The 23,218-nt window shown below is 35.3% G+C and overlaps 2 protein-coding genes across 2 annotated transcripts; one reads left to right on the top strand and one right to left on the bottom strand.

Annotated features, from left to right (window-relative positions):
* Positions 1-5,149: 5,149 nt before the first annotated feature.
* On the bottom strand, positions 5,150-18,473 carry LOC100370827 (E3 ubiquitin-protein ligase synoviolin B-like). The gene is made up of 14 exons (XM_085492600.1): positions 18,273-18,473; positions 17,752-17,844; positions 14,625-14,777; positions 14,335-14,383; positions 12,526-12,629; positions 11,889-12,015; positions 10,001-10,100; positions 9,520-9,585; positions 8,629-8,885; positions 8,260-8,382; positions 7,928-8,086; positions 7,033-7,213; positions 6,044-6,207; positions 5,150-5,661 (listed from the first exon to the last, which is right to left on the bottom strand). The coding sequence occupies exons 1-14, from the start codon at positions 18,399-18,401 to the stop codon at positions 5,483-5,485; spliced, it is 1,884 nt and encodes a 627-aa protein (XP_085348726.1). The 5' UTR covers positions 18,402-18,473; the 3' UTR covers positions 5,150-5,482.
* A 253-nt stretch (positions 18,474-18,726) lies between these two features.
* On the top strand, positions 18,727-22,984 carry LOC100367472 (speedy protein A-like). Its single transcript, XM_002737135.3, has 6 exons — positions 18,727-19,192; positions 19,527-19,585; positions 19,840-19,925; positions 20,058-20,229; positions 22,401-22,716; positions 22,920-22,984. Exons 1-6 carry the CDS (start codon positions 18,727-18,729, stop codon positions 22,982-22,984), a joined length of 1,164 nt encoding a protein of 387 aa, XP_002737181.1.
* The last annotated feature ends 234 nt before the right edge of the window (positions 22,985-23,218 follow it).

The raw sequence follows: 23,218 nt of genomic DNA, 5'->3' as shown, positions 1-23,218 counted from the left end.
AAAATTACTCAAAATCATAATTACCACTATTACATTCAAGAAACATGTTTTCTAAAATGTCAGTTCCCGCTTGCGAGCTAGTAAAGTGAGAGCATCGAAATATGACAGTTATAAAATATCTGAATATCAATGTCACAGATGTAACCATTTTTATAACTTCGATTACAGAATAGTAATATCTTTTACTAGTAACATGGTTATTGAGTATATAATCAGATATGATTAATATAACATTACTAACGCAAACAAAGATAAAGGTAAAACAAACTCGGACAGATTGAAATTTGATACTGTCAAACACAGCATAATGCGTGAACAAAGCATGCAAATCAGATCAAGGTGCGAGAGATATGAGTTTACCATTCATTTCTGCTCTGCCACGACAGCTGTGTGATCCCTGCAATCTATACAAACAGGTTGCTAGGACAACATCCTTGAGCTAATAAACAATAAATATAAATGTGTGATTTCCAGAAACAAAATATCAGACATAATCAATCACATGCCACAAGGCAATGTCTAAAATTGTCAGAGCGTGTTCATAGAATACAGATTCGCTGTATCCATCTAATATATGAACGTGGGTGTTTCAACAACCCATCTGACAAAGTGGGGTAGCTAAAGTGTCATGTTTTTTCTCTGCATGGAACATTTGAGATCGAGTTATCCTAATATTCTACATGTGGACACACGGGTTAAAGCAAATAAAAAAATGCATTTTACGTTTTTACAGAAAATAAACTGAAAGTTCAATTTACAGTAAAATAGGTTTTTACACTTTACAGATAAAACAAATTCATGATTTACATTTTACAGTTTTGTAATATATTTGATAATTTGTGTTTGAGAATCAAGAATCAAATAATATCACACATTGAATAATTTTCTGTTCAACCCGTTCAACTGCTCCTGTTGAATTACTGTTGTCCACCGTGATTATTCTTAGCAGACGCAATGCACGTGCATTGTACCTACACGCATTTCAGATTTCTTGCATGCATTTCAGTGCGACAATTCTTCCGCTGCCACGAATCTTCGGTGTGACGCACAGGTACGAAGCAAGCACAGTCAGCTGGCGCACACGTGATAATAAAATAAATACGATATTTACTATATGGGGGCCGCCATCTTAAATGCAGCATCAATTATTTAGTTTTATGCTGCATTCAAGATGGCGGCCCCCATACAGTAAATATCGTATTTATTTTATTATCACGTGTGCGCCTGCTGACTGTGGAGGCAAGCCAGGAATTAACAAGCGACATTAGCTCCGGTGAAGATATACTTCCCGGTGTTCTACTAATTGTAAGAACAATGCTTGTCGAGGACACTTGCACAACGTGTAAATATTATTGCGTACATGTCATTGTAAAAATCATATTTGGGACTGTCCTGTTAATTTCAAACGTAAATGGCGCATTATTCAGCAGATGTGGAATCTAGTTATTAAAATAAATATTATAGTGACAAATAAAAGTCTAGTGCCAAAAACAATGTGTTAAAATAACAGAAATATACAATACATGGCGAAACAAGGATTATCATGGTCTATTGTAAGTCATTTTGATAAAATAATATTGAATGTACATACTCAGCCAAACACCATTTACGTAGCATTGTCGAATATTGTTGTATTGTTTGATTAGGATTGGCTGACTGAAGATTATACATTTACATTATTTTATTGACAAAATAGCCAATGATTATAGGAAGTTTTTTTATTTTCGACTAGAATACTAATATTTTAAAACTTTTTAGCTCCGCTGTCATCGAAGGTGACACAGCAACGGTGCTGATCATATTATACTGATTAACTGTCGTTCGTCCGACCGTCAATGTTCTTTTCGAAAAAAACAATAGCCAGACTGTTTGATGTTTAGTACATTTAGTACAAGTACCTTTGAGAATAGTTGAATTACCAATAAATGCGACACGTATTATGTTCAACGTCAAGCAAACTAATGTCAATCATTTAAAGAAAATGACAGGTCCAGTGTTTGCATGTTCATCAGTTCGGGAAAAACAAAGTTGTTTGCCAGGACCATTTCGCGCGAAGTTGTTTTGAACGGAATTTGCAGACCGAGTTGTTGGAATACATTCCGAAAAAAGAAGTTGATATATGGGTCGGTATTCGTCCACAAAAAGAAACCAAACACGAGAAGAGACCGCAGGACTGAGCGGCGAAACAATCGTAAGGTAAAGTCTGACGTTAGAATGAAAACAAAATACCCCACGAAGGCTGTGTACATCAACATCAACATTCAGAGATGTAACTCCGTATAATCGTCAATGAAATGTCTTTTTTTTGTGTGAAATGAAGTATAGAACCATTTCTTCAAATTGAGTGTGTCATTTTTTTTTCATGAAAACAAAACAATATCGTTCCCGAGCGTAATTTTATAACCGTTCAAGTTTGGCGCCAGGCAATGGTAATCACGCACAGCAAAAAAAATGTACTTTTTATCCACTATCATGATTACATGTACAATGTAAATTGGTATCCTCCTGGCCGGGATCTGGTAAACAATAACAATAGACTTTTATGTTTTGATTTCCAGAAAGCCAATGCCATTCTAGAGCAATTTGATGATATTCATACTGTGAAATATTGTACCCGAAAAATTGAAGTACTGAAAATGTTAAACAGGTATGTCTCCTTCATAATTTTAATTAATCCAATGCATTATTGGATACCACAGAAAATTCATTTAGCACTACTGTTATATTGAAATTAATAACCTCACAAACTTAGTTTGCTTGGTGCCATTTGATATAACCTATATTAATTATATAGACCATTTTATAAACTTTGAAAATGGGTACCTGAAGTAAATATCAGAATTGTTAATATTCATTTATTTTAGCAAATATTTAGAAAATTGTGTTTTTAATATTAAAGAAATATGTTGAGATACAGACCAACCAGTTACAATCATATCTTCACCTCCACAATGGTGTACTCAGTCATGTGACTTGTTTACGGCATGACATGCACTCCCTTGAATAATGAGTTTATATCAGAGAAACGATGTTGACAGACAAGACACAAGTTCTCATTCCATTGTTCAATCCAATGGTTATAAAGGCTGCATCCATGTACTTACGTTCACAATGCATTGCATCTACCAAGTACAATTTACACAAAACTTAATAAATGAGCAGGGGCAACTCAACTTTTTCTATTTACTAATAACCTTTACAATGTACATTTAGGGAGGCAGGCAGAGATAATTAAAGAAAAATTTCAGCCATGCTTGCCAATATGAAGAGCATGTTGTAAGATATTTAACTGAAATTTGTTGGCAAATTATTTACAACTGCTTTTTATAGTAATTGATTAACTGTATTCTTATGCAAGTTCATATTTACAGCAAAAGAAGTACATGTACATCAGTAATCATGTTTGAATTTTGTTATTTTATTTGTTTTTGACGAAAATGGCTGCCATTCGGCTAAATTGCGATGAAAAAAAATAACTGAACACAACATTTAACCATTTATATCTTGACTTTGTACAAAATTTAACCCAAATCTGTACAAACATCTTTGTAAAATAGCAGAACACTTGTAAAAAAACAAATTGGCCACTAGTTCGCCATTTTGAATTGAATTACGAAAAACAATGACGTGCATCAGTAACCCACAATGACTGATATTACTGCCAAGTTTGAATGAAATCGTTCAAGGCATATCTGAGAAACATGTCCAAATGTTGATTTTTGGTGTTTTTTGGGGACAAAAATGGCCGCCGACCCATCTAAGGTCGACCAAATCAAAAAAAAACACATTTGCACGTCTGCTATTATGACTTGTCTTCGTACCAGCTTTGAAGAAAATCCGTCTATGCGTCTCTGAGAAATGACGATGGACGGACAGAACCCAAAACATAAGTCCCTGTTTCGAACTACAGTACGTCCAACAGAGACGAAAAAGACTAAATTAATATACCGCTTCTTATACTTCAATAAGCGTTGTCTGTTTAGGTGCATTAAGATTTGTACAACAAGAAATTCGTCAGAGATAGCAGATTATTCGGCAACCTGGTGTATTACAAAGTGATTATAATAGGCATGTAAACATTAAATAGCATACAGATATGCATTCAAGCAGGTTGAATGTCAATCTGCACATTGCTGCAGATGAGATATTTTTGCATTTTTAATGAAATCACATGACCATATACGGTCATTATACTGCTCAAAATACAGCTTTCAAAAATAAACCAATCATTTCCTCAAGTGTAGGAATTAGACAGAACCCTACACCGCCCCCCTGTGGCTTTCATTGCGTATGGAAGTTATTTTCACGAGTGACGCATTTGTAATAATTCAGGTTATTTTGCAAGTAAAATTATTTGTGGCTTTAAATTCATTTGAGAAATTTGCCAGTCAACTTTTGGAACATTGTATTGCTCAGTGAAACGAACCCTTGTTTTTGGAGATATTCTATCTATCTAGTAGAACCTGTGCACTGCCCATTATATCGTAATTAGAGGACTCTGATGTGAATGCATGCTTGGCGAATAAAGCCAGACCAGCTTGCCATTGTTTGCACATATTCCTGTTTGTAAGACATTATCATTAGCAATGATGGGCAGTGCGTCACTTTTTTTATTCCTCAAACAAAAATTGTGAATCTTAAATTACATTGCACAATATGAAATTTATTAAAATATCATTGAAAAATTAAATAGTTCTCTTAATATTACTGTGAATCAGAAAAGAGTTCTACAGAAATAAAATAGGTATCACTTTTCTTTTTTTTACACATGTAAGTGTAACACTGGACTACGCTGTAAGAATTTTACTGTACAATACTGCAATGGAGATTAAATTTGGAATTGAAAACATTAAAACAAAGGAAAACTCATTGGGCATCAAGGCAACTGCCTGTGAAGCCACCATGAATTTCAGGCCCTGAATATTGCCATCTTATTAGTGGCAGTTTCAAATGGAATATCAAAGTTAGCCCTGTCAATTCTTTCAGCAAACAACCAACTTTAATGGCTGTCCCTAAAGCAAATTAAAGGATTACCGGTACGTATGAAACAAAATGGTCCAGAGACACAGAAATATAAAGTTGTGATGAACATAGGGCTTAAATTTTGGCTGAATGAAAACAAAAATCAAGAATTGAAATAAGTCTACAATTATTCAAGTGAAAGAAAAAATTTAATTTCCAAAAAAAATATACAAGATAAAACTAAGTTGTGGTTATCAATAAAATAAAGGTAGGTTTAAACCAACCAATCATTCAGCAGGATGGAACTAAATGTCGCAAGGCTATCGTGATGCTAAGGTATTCAGGAAGTAGAGTTAACGTAATAAATAACGAATCCAATTTTAAACTGTAATCGTACACATAATTTGAGTCTCCTATTACAACCTTGTCTTTTTCATTCATTATTTTCAGTCCTTGGCAGCTGTAACTTACATAAATTTAGTATGTAAATTTGTAGTGGCATTAAATGCGTGAACAATGTTTATTTGGTTTCACTCTCCTTGTCGAGTGCAGCCAAATTTGTTTCACTTTCGAGTCGCTCAATTCTCCTCCTTCGAATCTCTTGATGATCAATTTCATCAACAGGTTCATCGTGGTATTCGGGAATAATTACTTCTTCGACTGGCGTGAAACCGACAGCACCTTCGAGGTCACTCAAATCTGCAATATAAAAGCACAAACAGTGTTGCCTTTCAATTTCATCTACTGCGAGTTTGACTTCATGATACAGGTGTTGATTACAGTAACTACCAAGTAAAAAATTATAGAACTGGTTATTTTCTTTGCCGCATGTTACATTGGATGTGGTAAACTAACATGGATGAATGTGTGCATACACAGTATTTGCACAGAAGCTTGCATAAACAAAACAAATCATTACATGCTTTATTTCAACCATAAAGACACCTCTGTCATTTGCATGAGTGTCAGGTCTATCTTGCTGCATCGAGACATTTAAAGTCATCTCTGTGACTTTGATAAACACTGGGAGAAGCAAAGCAAGAAAAAAGCAATATTAAACTTGTCATATGCGAGTACCTACCTTCATCAGACTGAAGAGAAGACGGTTTCTCACTGGTCGCTGCTTGTGTCTCTCCTTTGACAGAATCACTTTGTTTGGTTGGTTCAGCTGGTGTGGTTCCAACACCAGGAGCAGGTGCCGAAGCTGAAGCCGAAGCCGGAGCAGGATACATATTAGCTTGAGGTCTGCAAAAAATCACACAGTGATACACAAGATGAGAGAGTGGTTTTAACTCCTTGTAAAATGATGACCTTTAGTTTTTTATGATTTTGACTGTCCAACCATAAAACCTAATCTTTGGTTGTTTAATTTTTTTCTGAATACCAGTACCGGTAAACAAATTTATATAATACAGCGACCATCATGAATATGTTGTGAATGCATAGAGCATGCTTACCATGCGTAAACTATGCTTTGACAATGACCTTTTAACCATGAACGACAGTAAAAACTTCATTCCATAATTCAAAAATTGTTAATTAATATTTTTTTAAAAATTCATGCCATACTCCAACATTGATAATTTACTTCCACATTGTGTTACTGAAATGCCTTCAAGAATTCTCAGAGAAATGCAGAAAATTAAGAGTTTGTGTATGATCAAACACATTCGATAATGAAGATTTTGACTTCAAGTGTATTCACACAGGCTCTAATAATTTAACACCCCTCAATCTGGCATATGATGAACTAAAATTGTCATTTGCACACTTTTTCGAAAGCGGTGCACGGCTAAGCATATATATGTATATGCAAAATACCTTACACTAATAATTATAATCACCATGCAAAATGATTGTTGATTTGGCCCAAAAACCCAAATGTAAAAAAAAGCACCAAAGCTAGTCCGCACTGAAGGTCATGATGTATAATCAGCTAATTAATGATATACATGGAGTGATTAAAGTACATTTACACACACATTTTAATAAATCAGAATAGGTACATGTATAGGTAACTAAAAGTTATTTTATTTCAACACATGTGTAATTATGCTATATTGAACTTACCCCATAGTAGACATAAGTGAGTAGTATTGCTGTATTTGTATCATAGCAGCGTCCAGTAATGTATGAATGCTTCGTAAACATTGTACTCTGGCTTCCACATGACTTCTCTCTATACCTTCCATTGCCCGCAATTCCTCATCATTCATGCCAGCAAAGTTTGCAGGGGGCATCGGTGGTGGAGCTGAGGGTGAAAACATACAATGAAATTATGTGTTTTTTGACGGGAAATTTCACAAACTCTCAAAATTGGCACATTCCTACTGAGACTGAATTAACTGTTACACAAGTTTTCAGTGTCCTTAATTTTCATAAACAGAATAAGTGTGTTTTATCTAAATATACAGCAACAAAAATGTTTATCAGTTTACTATTAAAAGTTTATTATTATTGTTATTATGTTTTTGCAGGTGTGCGTTTGTCTGTCTGTAACCATGATAACTCAAAAAATTATGTTAAAATTTTCATTACGTGTTCAGGAAACCATGCCCCAACGACACAAACAATTTTAAGAATGAAGAGGCTATTAAGGAATTGTCGAGACATTTGCAGGAGTTGCCCTTTAAAATAAGTACCAGTTGGTTAAAAGGTTGGTTGAGATTTAGATCTTGTTGCCATGAAAACAAGACACAAAATGTATTTATAACGACTATTCATTGCCAGATAACTCAATCAGTTAGCAATGAATTTTCTTGAATTTTTAGGAGGAGCTTGTGTTTCAAAAATAAACCAAGCGATCAGATTTTAGGAGAGATCTACATCCAGTTGCTATGGAGACAGCCAATGATTTTTCAATGATTCTTCACCATTGTTGTTGACTGATTTAAAAAATCAAGAATTAGGTTTTTTCAGTTGATCAGATACTATAATGTAAATGTATTTTTTATAGTGTACTTACTGAAAGGAGGAGAAAACATAGGTGGCATCATGTAAGGCGAAATGCCTGGAAATCCTGCCATTGTTGAACCGGGCATAGTGTATGTGGTGGCTGCTCCACCAGGCACTGCTGTTGGTTGGGTTGAAGTACTTGTTGTTGGCGTCGCTGTCGTACTGCTTGCTGTTATACAATACAGACAAAATAAAGTGAGTTTTTGAGAATAATTTTGAAGAGTGAAAATTTACTTTCAGCATTCATCAAACAACTGACCATACTTGTGTATCATGCAAGTATGCCACTCTCTCTAACAAAAGTCACATGTACAATTTGTCAAACATTTCATCAATCATTACCTGGTTGAGTAGTGGATGGTTGCTGCTGTTGCTGCATAGGAAACTGACCAGGTACCATGGGTGGAATAAACATCGGAAAACCACCTGGAAACTGAGGCATCATTGGGCCTTGTCCTGGCATCACTGAAATAAAAAATAGAAAAATGAATGTATCAATTATACAAAGTATGCCTTCTAATAATATAGTACCAAATCTTTTAGGGAAAGTGTCAGTGATCATTTTTGGGTTGTCCCTTGGACCAAAATTAAATATGTACAAGCTATTATTATGGGCAAGAAATGTTTTAAACTGTAATCAAATATTGTAAAATTTATTTGCTCAAATTGCTGTATCAATAAAATATATAATTACTGTTTGAACCCACTTACTGTTTGCCTGTTGCTGTTGCTGCTGCTGTTGCTGAGGGGTTTGTTGTCCTTGCTGCTGACCCGTTGGTATTGGAGCTCTCAGAATATCCATACGGCATGTGGGACAACTCTGCTGTCTCTGGAACCATGATCTCAGGCAGTTCGTGTGGAAGATATGACCACATGGCAGTTTTTTACATGCACTCACCATCTCCTCTCGGCAAATGATGCAAACATTGTCACCAGATGACAGCTCTTCAGGAGTGGCATTGGGGTAACTATGATAAGAATGACAGTTGTATAATTACTGCCAAGATCAAAATTAGAATGCACCTTATTATAATTTGAATAGTTTAATACCATTTCCATACAAAACCACAATTTACAACGCATTTTCCCCAAACATCTGCCTGAATGCTGGCTTTAAAAAACAGGTACACCACATGATCACACGTAGCTAGTACAGCACCCATCGTGGAAACCATACCACAAAATTTTGTTTAGCCATCTCTTTCTAACTTTAGTGCAATTCTGAATAAATTAAGGTCCCACTGAACTGTACTGTGCACCATAGTATATATTTTTATATGGGAGTGGTGGTTGAATATTGCATTGCACACACACTCCCACAGCAGTATGATGTACAATACCACTAGCAGTACTTAACAAAACTTGATTGTAAGTTATTAGTGGTTTAAATGCACATTATTATAGCAGACCCAAGGTAAAATAAAAGACATTCTTGATTACTTAGCAGCAGTGACTATCAGAACAACTAAAAAAAAATTGTAATGGCGAATTTAAAAAAATGGGAATTTTTAGAATTTTCAGGTTCAAAATAGCTGTCATAATGTATTACTATTACATTCAAACATAATTAAATGTATTTATAACAAAAATGATGGTACTTACAGTGTGTTCATATTACGAATAGCTCGTCTAGACATGATGACATCATTTAATGCTTTCTTGAATGCCCTGTCAAACAAAACAATTATCACAAGATAAGTATAATAGAAACCTTGACTGTAATAGCGACAAACCAGCACAACAATTAAACGAATTGATGCTCCATGCATCAGTAAGCACACTAGGCACTATCCAACACAGCAGGAACACATGATTCTGGCTGAGCACAAAGTCAGAATTTAAAGCGGGGCACTCGACTTCTGCGCATGCGTCAGACGGCCATAGCGTGTCATTGTTTACAAACAAGCATCTACCCATGAGCCTTTGCGTGTTTAGCGTGTGTTGTTATCGTCGCTTGGAACTCAATTCCCACGTGTGCGCAGGTGACGATCCTCCCGCTTTAACACGCATCGCATGAAAATAAGAATACACAATGAATGGGATGGAAAGTTATAAATTCACCATGGAAAAATATGCAACTTACCTCATTGTTAGATACATGGGCCTGATAGCAAACAGTGGGAAGGTATGAACTTTTATCATTACAGCCATAAATGCCATGTATAAAATTACTTTGAAAAAACCTGAAATAAAAACAATGTTGGTGGTAAAACACTGTCATGAATTCTTATTATTTATTTTTATATTTATTCTAGTTTTGATTTGCATGACTGCTTGCTACTTATGTGCACAGTATGTGATTTTGTGATGTGCTCCCTCTGTGGCGGAAATTACATAGAGTTTTTTTTTCTAAGATGGAGGAATGGATTATGCTGGAGGGTTCCTGCAGGAAGTCTGATGTTTTGAGTTGACAAATTGTTGAGCGTAAGCGGAACTGCAGGCTAGTAAGTGTAAACTCTAGTTGATCTTTGGTTTTATTAATGCTGCTAGGAGTAGTCTGTTTTTTGAGGACAAACAAAGCAGACGCGTTTTCGCCAATATTGTTTAGTCAGTGTAAAATATAGAATTTTGTGACAAATATACTAGTATTGGTTTAATTGTATCAATTAAGTGAACAATGAATTCTTAGCAGAGAATGATACTTTTTGAGTGTCTAATGATTAGTAGCTGGTGGTAACACAATTTCAAGATTTCAGTAATAAAACATAACAAGTTTAGTTAGCCAGGTGGTAAAAGTGCACAACATTATTATTGTCACAATGTTTTTTTTGTTTGTTTGTTTTGTTTTGTTTTTTTTTGGGGGGGGGGGCAATAATTAAAAGGATCATGGGTAATTACAAGAAGCCTTCCCAACACAAATGAAATGCAGTACAACTCAGGATCTGCCTTGCTTACACATAATACAAGAAACCAATCAATCTACTTGAGGAAGCAAATGATCAGTGCACAGGTAGTAAAACGAGCACTGATTGGTCATTTGCATCCACGACTTGTACTTCAGAATATTCAAATCAAAGTTTCCAAATACATGCCTCGTCTGTGTATTTGCCAGAGTATGTTATGTTATCTACAGGAAACAAACATCTATCTAACCTGCTTATGGTCTCATGCCATTAATCAACCAATCAATTTAAATGCCTTGCAAAAACCAATAAAATTTTTTTAAATATTTTTTTTCTCAGGTGCTCCCTGTTTGAAGGCGTGATCACCTGGGTCAAAGGTGAGACCAACATACTTAGCGACTGTACCTGCGAGTTTATTCTGTGTGTATTTGATTTCTCTAGGTGCAATCCAAATACAGTAGGTGTGTCCTGTTTACCTGAGATTTGCAAGAGTTTGAGCTGGCCAACATGTTAGTTTTTTTTCAAGTGGTTGATTACAGGCATGTTGATTTCCCATTTTTGAGCCATGTTTTCAACTTTGTTTTCATATAGCAATCTCGTCATATGTTAACATTGTCGTCTATGGAAATTCAATGGTAGTGGTATGCGCCCTTAAATGTATAGGTGTCTCAGTCATTTTCTACTTACGAATCCACCCACAAGCACACGCACCAGTGCTCATTGCATACATAACCATGTGTAATACCTTAAAATGAAATTTCATCTTACCCAAGAATAATTCAGTATATAGCAGATATACAGCTTTATTGTCCCAGGGATTCTCGCTTTGAAGATCTATCGTATGCAGTACATACTTACCCAAGAATAATTCAGTATAGAGCAAATATACAGCTTTATTGTCCCAGGGATTCTCGCTTTGAAGATCTATCGTATGCAGTACATACTTACCCAAGAATAATTCAGTATAGAGCAAATATACAGCTTTATTGTCCCAGGGATTCTCGCTTTGAAGATCTATCGTATGCAGTACATACTTACCCAAGAATAATTCAGTATAGAGCAAATATACAGCTTTATTGTCCCAGGGATTCTCGCTTTGAAGATCTATCGTATGCAGTACATACTTACCCAAGAATAATTCAGTATAGAGCAAATATACAGCTTTATTGTCCCAGGGATTCTCGCTTTGAAGATCTATCGTATGCAGTACATACTTTAGGAAGACATTCACTACCACGATCAGTAGAATAGCATACTGTAAATCAAGATAGTATATACATGAAGTTCAGCACAAGATGAGCTTTATTAGCAGCAACAGAACAAAACATCACCTAGTAACAGATTCCTAAGGTTCAAATCTATAATTAAGCATCAACAATACTAAGCTTCATCCACTTCTTAAAGTATTATGAAAGTCTCTGAAAATTTGATACTTTGTGACTGTCTGTTACTATACAAGGTCATAAGTGAAAACAAATTTTAGAAATAAATGTGATATTATTTTATTCTGGCTACCTATTTAATACATGGGACTCTATAGGGCAAAGGTGAACAGTCTCAATTAGAAAATTTCTGTCTCCCGGTTGTTTTGGTACAATGTGTTGGGAGGGGGAGGAGGCATTTCTAAAGATTCTGAGAGTTTCAGTTCAACAACAACATGTAGAGTGCTTGTTTATGAAGAATGGAAGATAATTCTGTCACAGTGTCTATGTAGCTAATGGGACGGGACGACCCGACCTGACCTGACCTGACAGTATGTACTTACCTCAAATCCAAAGACTAACTGAACTGTAGCACCTTTGGTTATTGTACTGTAGTATGCATGATTGATAAAGAATGCATCAATGATTCCTAAAAACATTAGCAATGCTGTAAAATAGGATATACACATTATTACCCATATTTAACATGATGGGGAGTTTATAATCCCACTCTCCCATTGTCCTACAGTGAAAATCTGAACACATATTCAGAGATCTGTCAAATATTAAAAATATATTACTGTGTGGCCTGAATAAATTATTCAACTTTTTATCACTATGCAAGTTAAAAGTGCATTTATATTTTATATTTTGGTATTTTCTACTTTGTATTTCATTTGACTGAGAATACACAGCAATTTGCAGAGGTAGAAATCACATTTTGAACTTGATAACCTCATACATTTTATTTAATTTTTTTAATCTTTAGTACAGAGAATGAAAAACACTAATTTAATTATTATAACACTTATTAAATTATTTTACAAAACAGCAAAATATCAACTGTGGCACTATTCCTGACACGGTTTGATCATTGACTAACATTCATTATTATTGGTCATACCAGTATTTTAATTTGAAATTTTAATTTACAATCTGACTATTAGTATACACACACAGAACTACCATGACTGTGACATAAGGCCATACTGATTTAATTTTATGGATGACATCCTCTGGAGACCCCAAAACTAATGCGAGAGGGCGAAAAAAAAAAATTCTGCCAAAAAAAAAAATGATGCTAAAACCACAGGACTACGGAGCTGGTATTACGAATTGAACCACAGAACACAGTGTATCAAGGCGGAATGTAAATATCACTACATTATGACAATAACTAACAAAACATTGAAATGATACAGAAATGTCCTTGCTTGCTCCTCTCTACACACCTGTTGTTAGCTTTAACTGTGTTGTCAGGTGAAATGAAGCCTACATGTTAACCCTGCAAGTATGTCTAGTGTGTAGGGATCTCAACCTCAAGTATCAAAAAAAAGAAAAAAAGATCTCTTGCACTCCTCTACACCCCACACATCGATCTCTTCAACAATAGGTATTTTCTTCCTTCTCAGCTATCACATCCCTAGGCCACCATACACCTCCACTCCTATCCCATTTCTCTCATCGTTGCATCGCGGGACAGCCACCCTGGACAATATGTCCTTATAGCTGTGTAAACGTCATATCTCCCTGGCCGACGTCATTTGCGTACCAGTCTATAACAATCACTCCGTTTTCCCTCTGAACTTTTATGCTTTTACACGTATTTTGGTGGCGTGGTCGCCATGTTGGAATTCCCGGCAACACAATACGCATGCGCAGAAGATCATTTACGACATAACTGACACGTTTTGAGGTAGTCCAAAACAAAGTTTTACGAAAAGCCGGCGTTTTGCGACAATATGAGTTGGCAAGTTCCAGACTAAAAACCGATCTGTGGAGACTCGTCGAAGGAGATTTTTTTTTTTTTTTTTTGAGAACAGGCGAAAACTAATGCGCGCGCGGATGTGATCCATAAAATTAAGTCAGTGTGGCCTAAATAGAAATAAATAAATAAGAAATTCTGACAACCTTACCTAAGTATCTTTCCTTAATTAAAATTTACTACAGTATGAAGTACTTCAAGGGAGTTCATCAGTGCATGTCATGCCGCAAACAATTCACATGATTGACTTCACTGAGTACACCAAACTTTCTTTGATCATGCTTTGAAGTGCTTCTACATGTAATGGAATACTGGTATACACAGTACCAGATTTTATAATTTACTAAAGTCAATCATTCCCTTCAATGGGAACAATAGCAATACATACCTGCAACTCTTAGATGGAAAACCCAAGTTATTATTGGACTTCTCTCCATCTGTTTAGAAAATTAGAATTTATAAGTTATAACATCCTCCAATTTACAATTGTGTCTAGACATACTGATGTAAGTTAAGGTTGTGATAGTCGTATCGCAATTCTAAAAGATTTCTAATGGTTGTGAGAGTTAAAAACAAAAATACGCTACAAGAAGGAACCCATTTGGGTACGAGTGCTACCACAAAAAACATGTTGCAATATTGGATTTGTTTATAAAGATTAATTCACTGTATACTTACAAAGTCTACTCTATCTTCTCCTAACCAATGAAAACATTTTAAAAACAATAAAAATGTGAACATAGCGACAAATCTTGGACTAAAGTCTTCACGAAACACCGTAAATGCAAGACACGTTTCTGTGACAGCATACCACGATCGTTCTATAAGATGCTGAAACATAAGCAAACATGAATAGAAATTAAGAGCATTGTCTTTATTTTCATACGAGTCATGGGACCAAACCCCTAAATATAAATATAGAAACAAATCTGCATCATAAATTAGCACTATTGTCTTGTGTTATAATACTGTAGGGGTTTAAATTAATTGTTTTCACAGTCCAGGACCACAATGTTACAATTATTCAACTTCAATATGCTACAGTCCAGAAACCATTTATATTACTGGTACCCTGTTATAAAGTTGGCTACATTCCTTTCAAATTGTAGCATATGCAGGAAATCCGACAAATCACAATTTCAATCATATTTAAGATTTAATTTGTAAAATCTAAAACATGAATTTAAACTACCGGGTAAGCATTTTAGGACAAATTGAGCACATAATGCAAGAGAAAGTCTATATTTTTCTGTTTATACAGTCACCTAATTTTTCCTAAAATATTATTAGTTTTAATTAATGAATAATACATGTACCAGTAAATCTTGTCCTGTGGGCATTGTGACGATACAAAATGTGGTGTTAGTGCATAGTATAGGGGTGCGCCGTAGTAATCTTGATCATTCTGAAACAAATTTATATATACATTTGTACCGATATATCGGTACATAACAGTTTACTGTAGAATAAACTTCTCATTAAGCTGTAGAAATCAAAAAAACTTTCTGAGATTGTAATGTTTAAACATAGAAAAAATGCCCTCTAAACTAGTCCAAATTAGCCAACTATTATTAAAGAGGAGATTTAGTGTTTTAAAAATTTTGAGTGCAGACAAATTATGACATCATGGTAAGTTATTTTTTGATGAATTATGATTTACATTGTATTTTAGGGGTTGGGTGAAGGGTGTATGATAAATATAACAAGTCATTGTCAATGACACGTCCCCGTCCCGTTCATATTTGAGTGACATATACATTCAAAGCAGATCATGACCGAAATGCACCTGCATATGTACAACACATTGTGCTAAATCTGAACAAAATCCATCCATGCATGACTGAGATCCGGTTCTGGAATTGTAAAAATACGTGATTTTGATGCATTTTCGGCCTTAAAATGGCCATCATTCCGCTATTGTTAAGCAGATCATGAAACAAATGCACATATCTATTTGTGACATGATGTACCATGTGTGTGTGAAGTTTGAACTTGATCAATCCAGACATGTTTTGGATACGGATCCAGAACTGAATTCTTTAACAAAATGGCCGCCAGTCGGCCATTTCGAACTTGATCCGAAAAAAAAAGATGTGCATCAAGGTCCTATTATGTTTAATGTATGTACCAAATTTGAACAAAATCCATCCATGCATAACTGAGATACGGGTCCGGAATGGTGAAAATGTGCGATTTCAATGCATTTTCGGCCTTAAAGCGGCCCCCATTTGGCTATCGTTAATGAGATCATGAAACAAATGCACATACATATTTGTGACATGATGTACCTTGTGTGTGTGAAGTTTGAACTCGATCAATCCAAGCATGTCTCAGATACGGATCCAGAACTGAATTCTTTAAAACAAAATGGCCGCCAGTCGGCTATTTCGAACTTGATCCGGAAAAAAAAATGACGTGCATCAAGGTCCTATTATGTTTAATGTATGTACCAAATTTGAATGAAATCCGTCCATGCATAACTGAGATCCGGGTCTGGAATGGTGAAAATGTGCGATTTCAATGCATTTTCGGCCTTAAAGTGGCCGCCATTTGGCTATCGTTAATGAGATCATGAAACAAATGCACATACATATTTGTGACATGATGTACCTTGTGTGTGTGAAGTTTGAACTCGATCAATCCAAGCATGTCTCAGATACGGATCCAGAACTGAATTCTTTAAAACAAAATGGCCGCCAGTCGGCTATTTCGAACTTGATCCGGAAAAAAAAATGACGTGCATCAAGGTCCTATTATGTTTAATGTATGTACCAAATTTGAATGAAATCCGTCCATGCATAACTGAGATCCGGGTCTGGAATGGTGAAAATGTGCGATTTCAATGCATTTTCGGCCTTAAAGTGGCCGCCATTTGGCTATCGTTAATGAGATCATGAAACAAATGCACATACATATTTGTGACATGATGTACCTTGTGTGTGTGAAGTTTGAACTCGATCAATCCAAGCATGTCTCAGATACGGATCCAGAACTGAATTCTTTAAAACAAAATGGCCGCCAGTCGGCCATTTCGAACCCGATCCAAAAAAAAAAATGACGTGCATCAAGGTCCTATTATGTTTAATGTATGTACCAAATTTGAACAAAATCCGTCCATGCATAACTGAGATCCGGGTCCGGAATGGTGAAAATGTGCGATTTTGATGCATTTTCGGCCTTAAAATGGCCGCTATTCGGCTATCGTTAATCGGATCATGAAAAAAATGCATGTGCATATGTCCCATATAATGTGTGATGTATGAGTGAAGTTTGAACTTAATCGGTCCATGCATGTTCGAGATACAGGTGATCACGGACGCACGGACGGACGGACGGACGGACGCACACAGGGCAAAACATAAGTCCCCGTTTTCGGACTGCGTCCGAACGGGGACTAATAAAGGGTAAATAAATGTTCAATAATTGCAATATGCAGTTTTCCCATATCTCCTCTGACCATAACCTAGTTGTATATTTAGTTTATTATCAAGAAAGTATTTGGTACATACTTTATTCTATCAACAAGATCATATTTTTGAGATCACTATGCACCCCTATGCACTAACAAACGTTTTTTTTTTCTTTTAGCAGTCTGAGATTTATACATAACATCGCATCTCCAACAGAAGCGTAGATAGGCCTAACATTGCTTTTAATTTTTTATTGTATAGTACTGGATAATTAAAACACTTCTGTTATTTACACAAGCAGATGCACTACTAATATATACACAATAGAAACTAAAACATCATGCATGTATCTGTAGTACATGCATGATAGTACACTTGTGTGTTGAGTTACAAACCTCCATTTCCGCAGCTCGAAGTTGACCAAAAAACATTTTTCTGAAAAGTTTACCCATCAGTACCACTACAACAAACGCTTGTATGTATAGTACCTGAAAAGTAATTACAGTACAATGATTTACAAGAAATATAATTATTAATATTATAAGAATACCTGGACCAGTGGTATAATGGCATTTTTAATAAGGCAAAATGAATGCAGGAATGTATTTTTATGTACAAGGAATGTCCATCTGCTTCAGAAAACGATGAGAAACAATCTTTATCAACATATTGGCGAATCGCGATATATTGCTATTCACAAAATGAACGTTTGGCACCAGCGAAGTCCGGGCAAGTCCCAATATGAATGCATCGAGTAAAATAAAAAATGATGGATTGGCGACAAAGCTTTGCGATGATGACCGCCTTACGGATCTTCGAAACGTTCGGTACTATTGATATCGGTCAATTTAACTCCTTACACGTATTGTAAACACTAAGCTGACACTGCAACAAGAAACAAGCGTGTTACACTTACGGCCATACTCGGGTTAGACTTCGTTAAATACACGACGGATGGGTAAAACTGTTTTTTCTGGTAGTAGGCATGACCTACGACGGCTCCTGTGAGCATAACGCTGCCAAATGCTAAAAGTGCGGAACGCATTTTTGTAAAGCAAACCCGGTAATCTTGTAAATAAAATCCAAGACCACAAACCAGTTTGAACAAAATGGCGACCAAGTGAACGTCAGCACTTCCGCATTGCCATATAAGGAGTATTGACCTTATTTGGAGAATCGGTCGTGTGGCTACAGCTGATTGGCAGGTGAGTAATGAATACAAAAACTATCACACATATCGAGCCCAAACACGCAGACGACGAAATCAGGCGCCAAATTCAAAATCTGAAAAAGAATCGATTTTCGTGATGTCATTGAGTACCTTTACACATCACCTCGCGCAGGATTTCTAAGATCCGCAAGCATTCTAAATGTCGGTGTGTGTCCAGAAAAACCCACATTTTTCTCCGCTTTATCAGTTCGGAGAGGGTTACCACAACCACTTACCCTCTTTCGAAAAAGCTTTCTGGACAAATCGCGAACATTTGGAAGATTTGCGTGAACCATCGACATTTAGCTGCCGATATTCTGCCCACCCACCAATGTACTCGGGTGACAGTACACTTTCTGAAAGTGGTTGCCTGCAATTTTTTATCGACTCTAAAGATAGCAGGCCGGTGTTTATCTCCAGGAACAAGAATCAAACCCAAGTGGTGCAGCGGCGAGAGAACGCGGGACGCAAACCTAAAGTCGTGCAGGCGAAACGAAGTCGAAAAGAATCGGATTCCCAGGAAGAAGATGGAAGGATGTCACCATTATTCTCTCCCCCAAAACGGGCAAAGAATTCTACTGTTACAGTGAAATCAAAAGAAATGGCGGCATTTTTCAGATTGTTTGGTAGGTTATCACTTTTATAGTAAGTTGTATTTCATCTTCATCATTAGCATTTGCGTACGTTATTATTATAATCATATATGACGGTATTGCTCTTTTACCTTTTTTATGCAGGAAATTAGTTGTAGATTTTTGACCCATAATCACTAAATCAAATCTTAATTACTGAAATGGACTCAATATTAAATTGGCAAATGGCCACTTTTTCCAGCTCAAAATATATGATTTTATGTGTGTGTGTTTAAATGTAATACATGTAATATACTTACTTCATAACTATGTGGTAATTTTTTAAATTGTCATATTTAAGCTAAAATCATTTGATTATTGATCGCAGATGATGATGTCATTCAAGATTTTATGTGGATGGATAAATGTGCAAAAATTGCAGACAGGGTAAGTCTCCAGCAGCACTATTTGTAAAAGATGAAAGTTGAAAATATAAAATGCAAAGTCAAAAGCTGGTCGCTATGTAAATCATAGTCCTTCCTCCCATTCTCCAATCATGCTAGTTTTAGTTTATTAAAGCATGTACACAATAATTTGCTTTGGTGTGGGATCCTTTATTTTTGGTTTTTAATAACACAACTATGCTCAAACTCTTGTATGTGTATTTGCTAGTGATACATGGTTTGTGGTTTTAATTGCAGCATCTGTTGGCAATGGTTTTTGCATATTTCAAGAGAGCAAACTATTCTACTAAGCATTATACAAGAACTAATTTTTTTGTGGCCTTGTAAGTATAAACTCGTGTGTAGATGGATTTAATTGTGAATATCTGTATTTCATTTGGCCTGACCCTAATTAATTTAATTTAACTTAAAATCACTAATTCCAATCAAATTATTTACTTTTTCTTCAAATGCAGATACTTGGCCCATGATATGGAAGAAGATGAAGAAGATTATAAGTATGAAATATTTCCCTGGGCATTGGGAAAAGCTTGGAAAGATAGGTATCCAAATTTTTTGCAGAAAAGAGATAAATTGTGGAAATCAATAGATTACAGAGCTGCTGTCAGCAGAAAATGCTGTGAAGAGGTATGCCATCAAGATTAACGTTGTTCACCTTTGGATTGGGTTCGGCATTATCTCAGTCCATGAACCTATTTTTTCTAGACTTAGTACATGGTTGATACATGATATGGTATACATATGCTCTAGGTCTTTTTTGTTACAAAAGATACAAAATTAACAACTGGCCATATTTGATTCAAAAATAGCGAGTTGAGCATTATCTCCAAATTGTGCTGACCAATTTTGTTCAAGCTTAGAATATTGGTAATACCTGTTGGCATACTGAGGGCACATCAATTGTTTTTGTTCATCAAAGTTATTTTTTGTTTGTTCATTTTTGCTTAGAACTTGAGAGTACAATTGCTAAGTTCAGATTTAATACCGAGGCAGTATATTATTTCACAAAGAGGCAATTTGATTTTTGTTGAGACTCTGCAATACGGCTGACCAGCAGCCACCCAAACTTGGTTAACAGGAAATTGTGTGCTAGCACATCAACAAGGGTTGATTTGTTTTAAAATCAAATCCAAGATGGTCGACTCTCAGTCATTTTGTTTGATGAATTTTTGTCTTTTGCTGCACATTACTACTTATATCTTAATTTCACACTGTCCACAGACAATTGTGTTCTAGCAGATCAAGGAAAGTTGATTATGTCACAATTCAATTCAAGATGGTTGCCTGGTAGCAATTTTGTTTGAAGAAAATAAGCAATGTTCATCTTTTTTTGCACATTTCTGCCTATATCTAAAATTTAAGCTATCCGATTAGGTCGAAAGTTGGTTCACAGGCAATTGTGTTTATAGCATATCAACAACAGTTGATTTGTGTTATGATACAATATGACAGCCACAGAGCATATCACAATTCCAAATCTTAGTGTATTGTGGGATAGTTATGACCTAATGAAACACAACAGCCAATCATAAAGCATGTCTGCTTCTGCAATCTGACATAACTATCCCACAATGCATTACAATTTGGAATTGCAATACAGTATATGTTCTACATTTTGCCAACATAGTCATTAGAGACTCACTAGTGTAAAATTGTCTGGCAGGCAGTCCAAGTCATTAGTTCTGTGTAGAACTGGTACATACACTTGATCAACAATGGTGACATTTCATTTGTCATGTATTAATGTACAAAAACAGAGGGGCTATTGATTTGCATATATCATCAACAGTGACTTTGTCAATCAAAGAGCAACATGTACAAACTTTCTGGACTTTTAATCACATACACTTGCTATGGTTCACTACAATTTAAAATCATTTTTGAGTACGGTATGTTCCACCATTGGCAGAGCTCCACAATTTTAACACTATCCAGCTGTCCGAGTAAGAAAAAGCAAAATAATATCTGCATCTATACCTTTACCTTGAATCTTGTTTCCTTGTTTATTTCCATCTGCACTGCATAGCTAATAGATTACTGATTTTCCTTTCATTGTTTTTCATCCGTCCATGAACATTATGACTATGAGGGACCGGAGATTCTGATTCATAACCCAGCGTCTGTTATACATAACATTACCTGATGTGAAAATTGATCATCATAGTTTTAACAAACAAATGTACATAGCAAATAAAATTGCTAAAGTTTATTTTATTTATTGAAATATAATTTTAACAGTGACTTAATCTGCACTATTTATTTTAAACTTGTTTCCACTTACTGCTGCAATACTCTTAAAAAGTGTTTTAGTGCAATGTAGTAGTATAAAATAGGGGAAGACTTAATAAATAATAGTTTATTTGAAATCTGAGACCAAGTTCTGAATAAGAGACTAAATTGATGCTCACCTTTTTGATAGCACTTTCACAGACTTTGACCTTGGTGGCACTATCACACTCAATACTGCAGTTCCTCATTTTTTATTTACATTTTTTATTTGAAATCCCTCTTAAATATAATTGCAAGGGGAAACAATCATCCTGTAAACACTGTAATTTCATCTTCCACAGACCTGATTAGTTTAGTGTTGCAACCTTGAATATAAATTTTCTAAATTGCATAAATTAGACAACTTTCTGATATCTGATGAAGCAGATAACTTTCGTTTTGCATATGATACATATGTTGAGGGCTTCCAATAAAACATTGGTGACACCTGAGTCAAAAGCATATATATATAGCATATATAGCATATATAGTATAAACATGTTTATACATAATTGATTTTCCATTATCAGGTAATTTCCATTTGTCCTGAAAATGATATATGGCAGAGAATACGTAAAAATCATCATGGAGGTGCTATTCGAAGTTACAATAGATCAGATGACTATGATGGTTATCCTCGTGGTCCAGGTGTATCACCACCAAAATGTTCAGAATGTACTAATGCTAGACAATGGAACAAGTCTCTAGTAATAACAGACAGTGATAGTCCTGTTACTACTGCATGCTTATATTTATCATCTTGCACAGACACATCATCCGACAGCATTGAGGATCATTCTGAAAAGGATGAAGACCAAATCTTGCCAGGAAGATTTAACATGGAAGGTAATCCATTTTTTCAATTTGTGCAGTCCTGTCGATCTTACAGTGCAAATATGATCCTGTCTTCACAAAATTACATGTGGCTGGAACTATGGTTTCACTATATGCATATTATAAAATAGACTATTTTTTTAATGGTTTTCATAAGAAAACAACAACTGACTGACATACTCATAAATCACTGGATGTTTTTTTTTTCACTGTAGATCTTAAAGAAACACTGCATACTGACCCAAATGACAGCTTTTTCTGGGCACATGAAGAAGAGTAAGACTGATGTCGTTTCACGAGAGAAGTATGTTGACAAGACAAAGAGCAATCAAACTGTTTTCAGGAAAACTATCAACTTGTGTGGAAGATATTTATTGTATTGATTTTTCTTTTAATAGTTTTATTTTATTGACAAGTGAATTTGTTTAATTATAACATCTTTTGACAATTTTACTTTCAAATAATATTTTCAAAAATAGTCTGTTCTATAGAAACAGATATAGACGGAACAGTT

This window comes from Saccoglossus kowalevskii, chromosome 2, assembly GCF_978046115.1.
Source record: "Saccoglossus kowalevskii chromosome 2, keSacKowa6.1, whole genome shotgun sequence".
NCBI lineage: Eukaryota > Metazoa > Hemichordata > Enteropneusta > Harrimaniidae > Saccoglossus > Saccoglossus kowalevskii.
The sequence above is the reverse complement of the archived record's forward strand: the minus strand, read 5'-3'. Positions and strand labels throughout refer to the sequence as shown.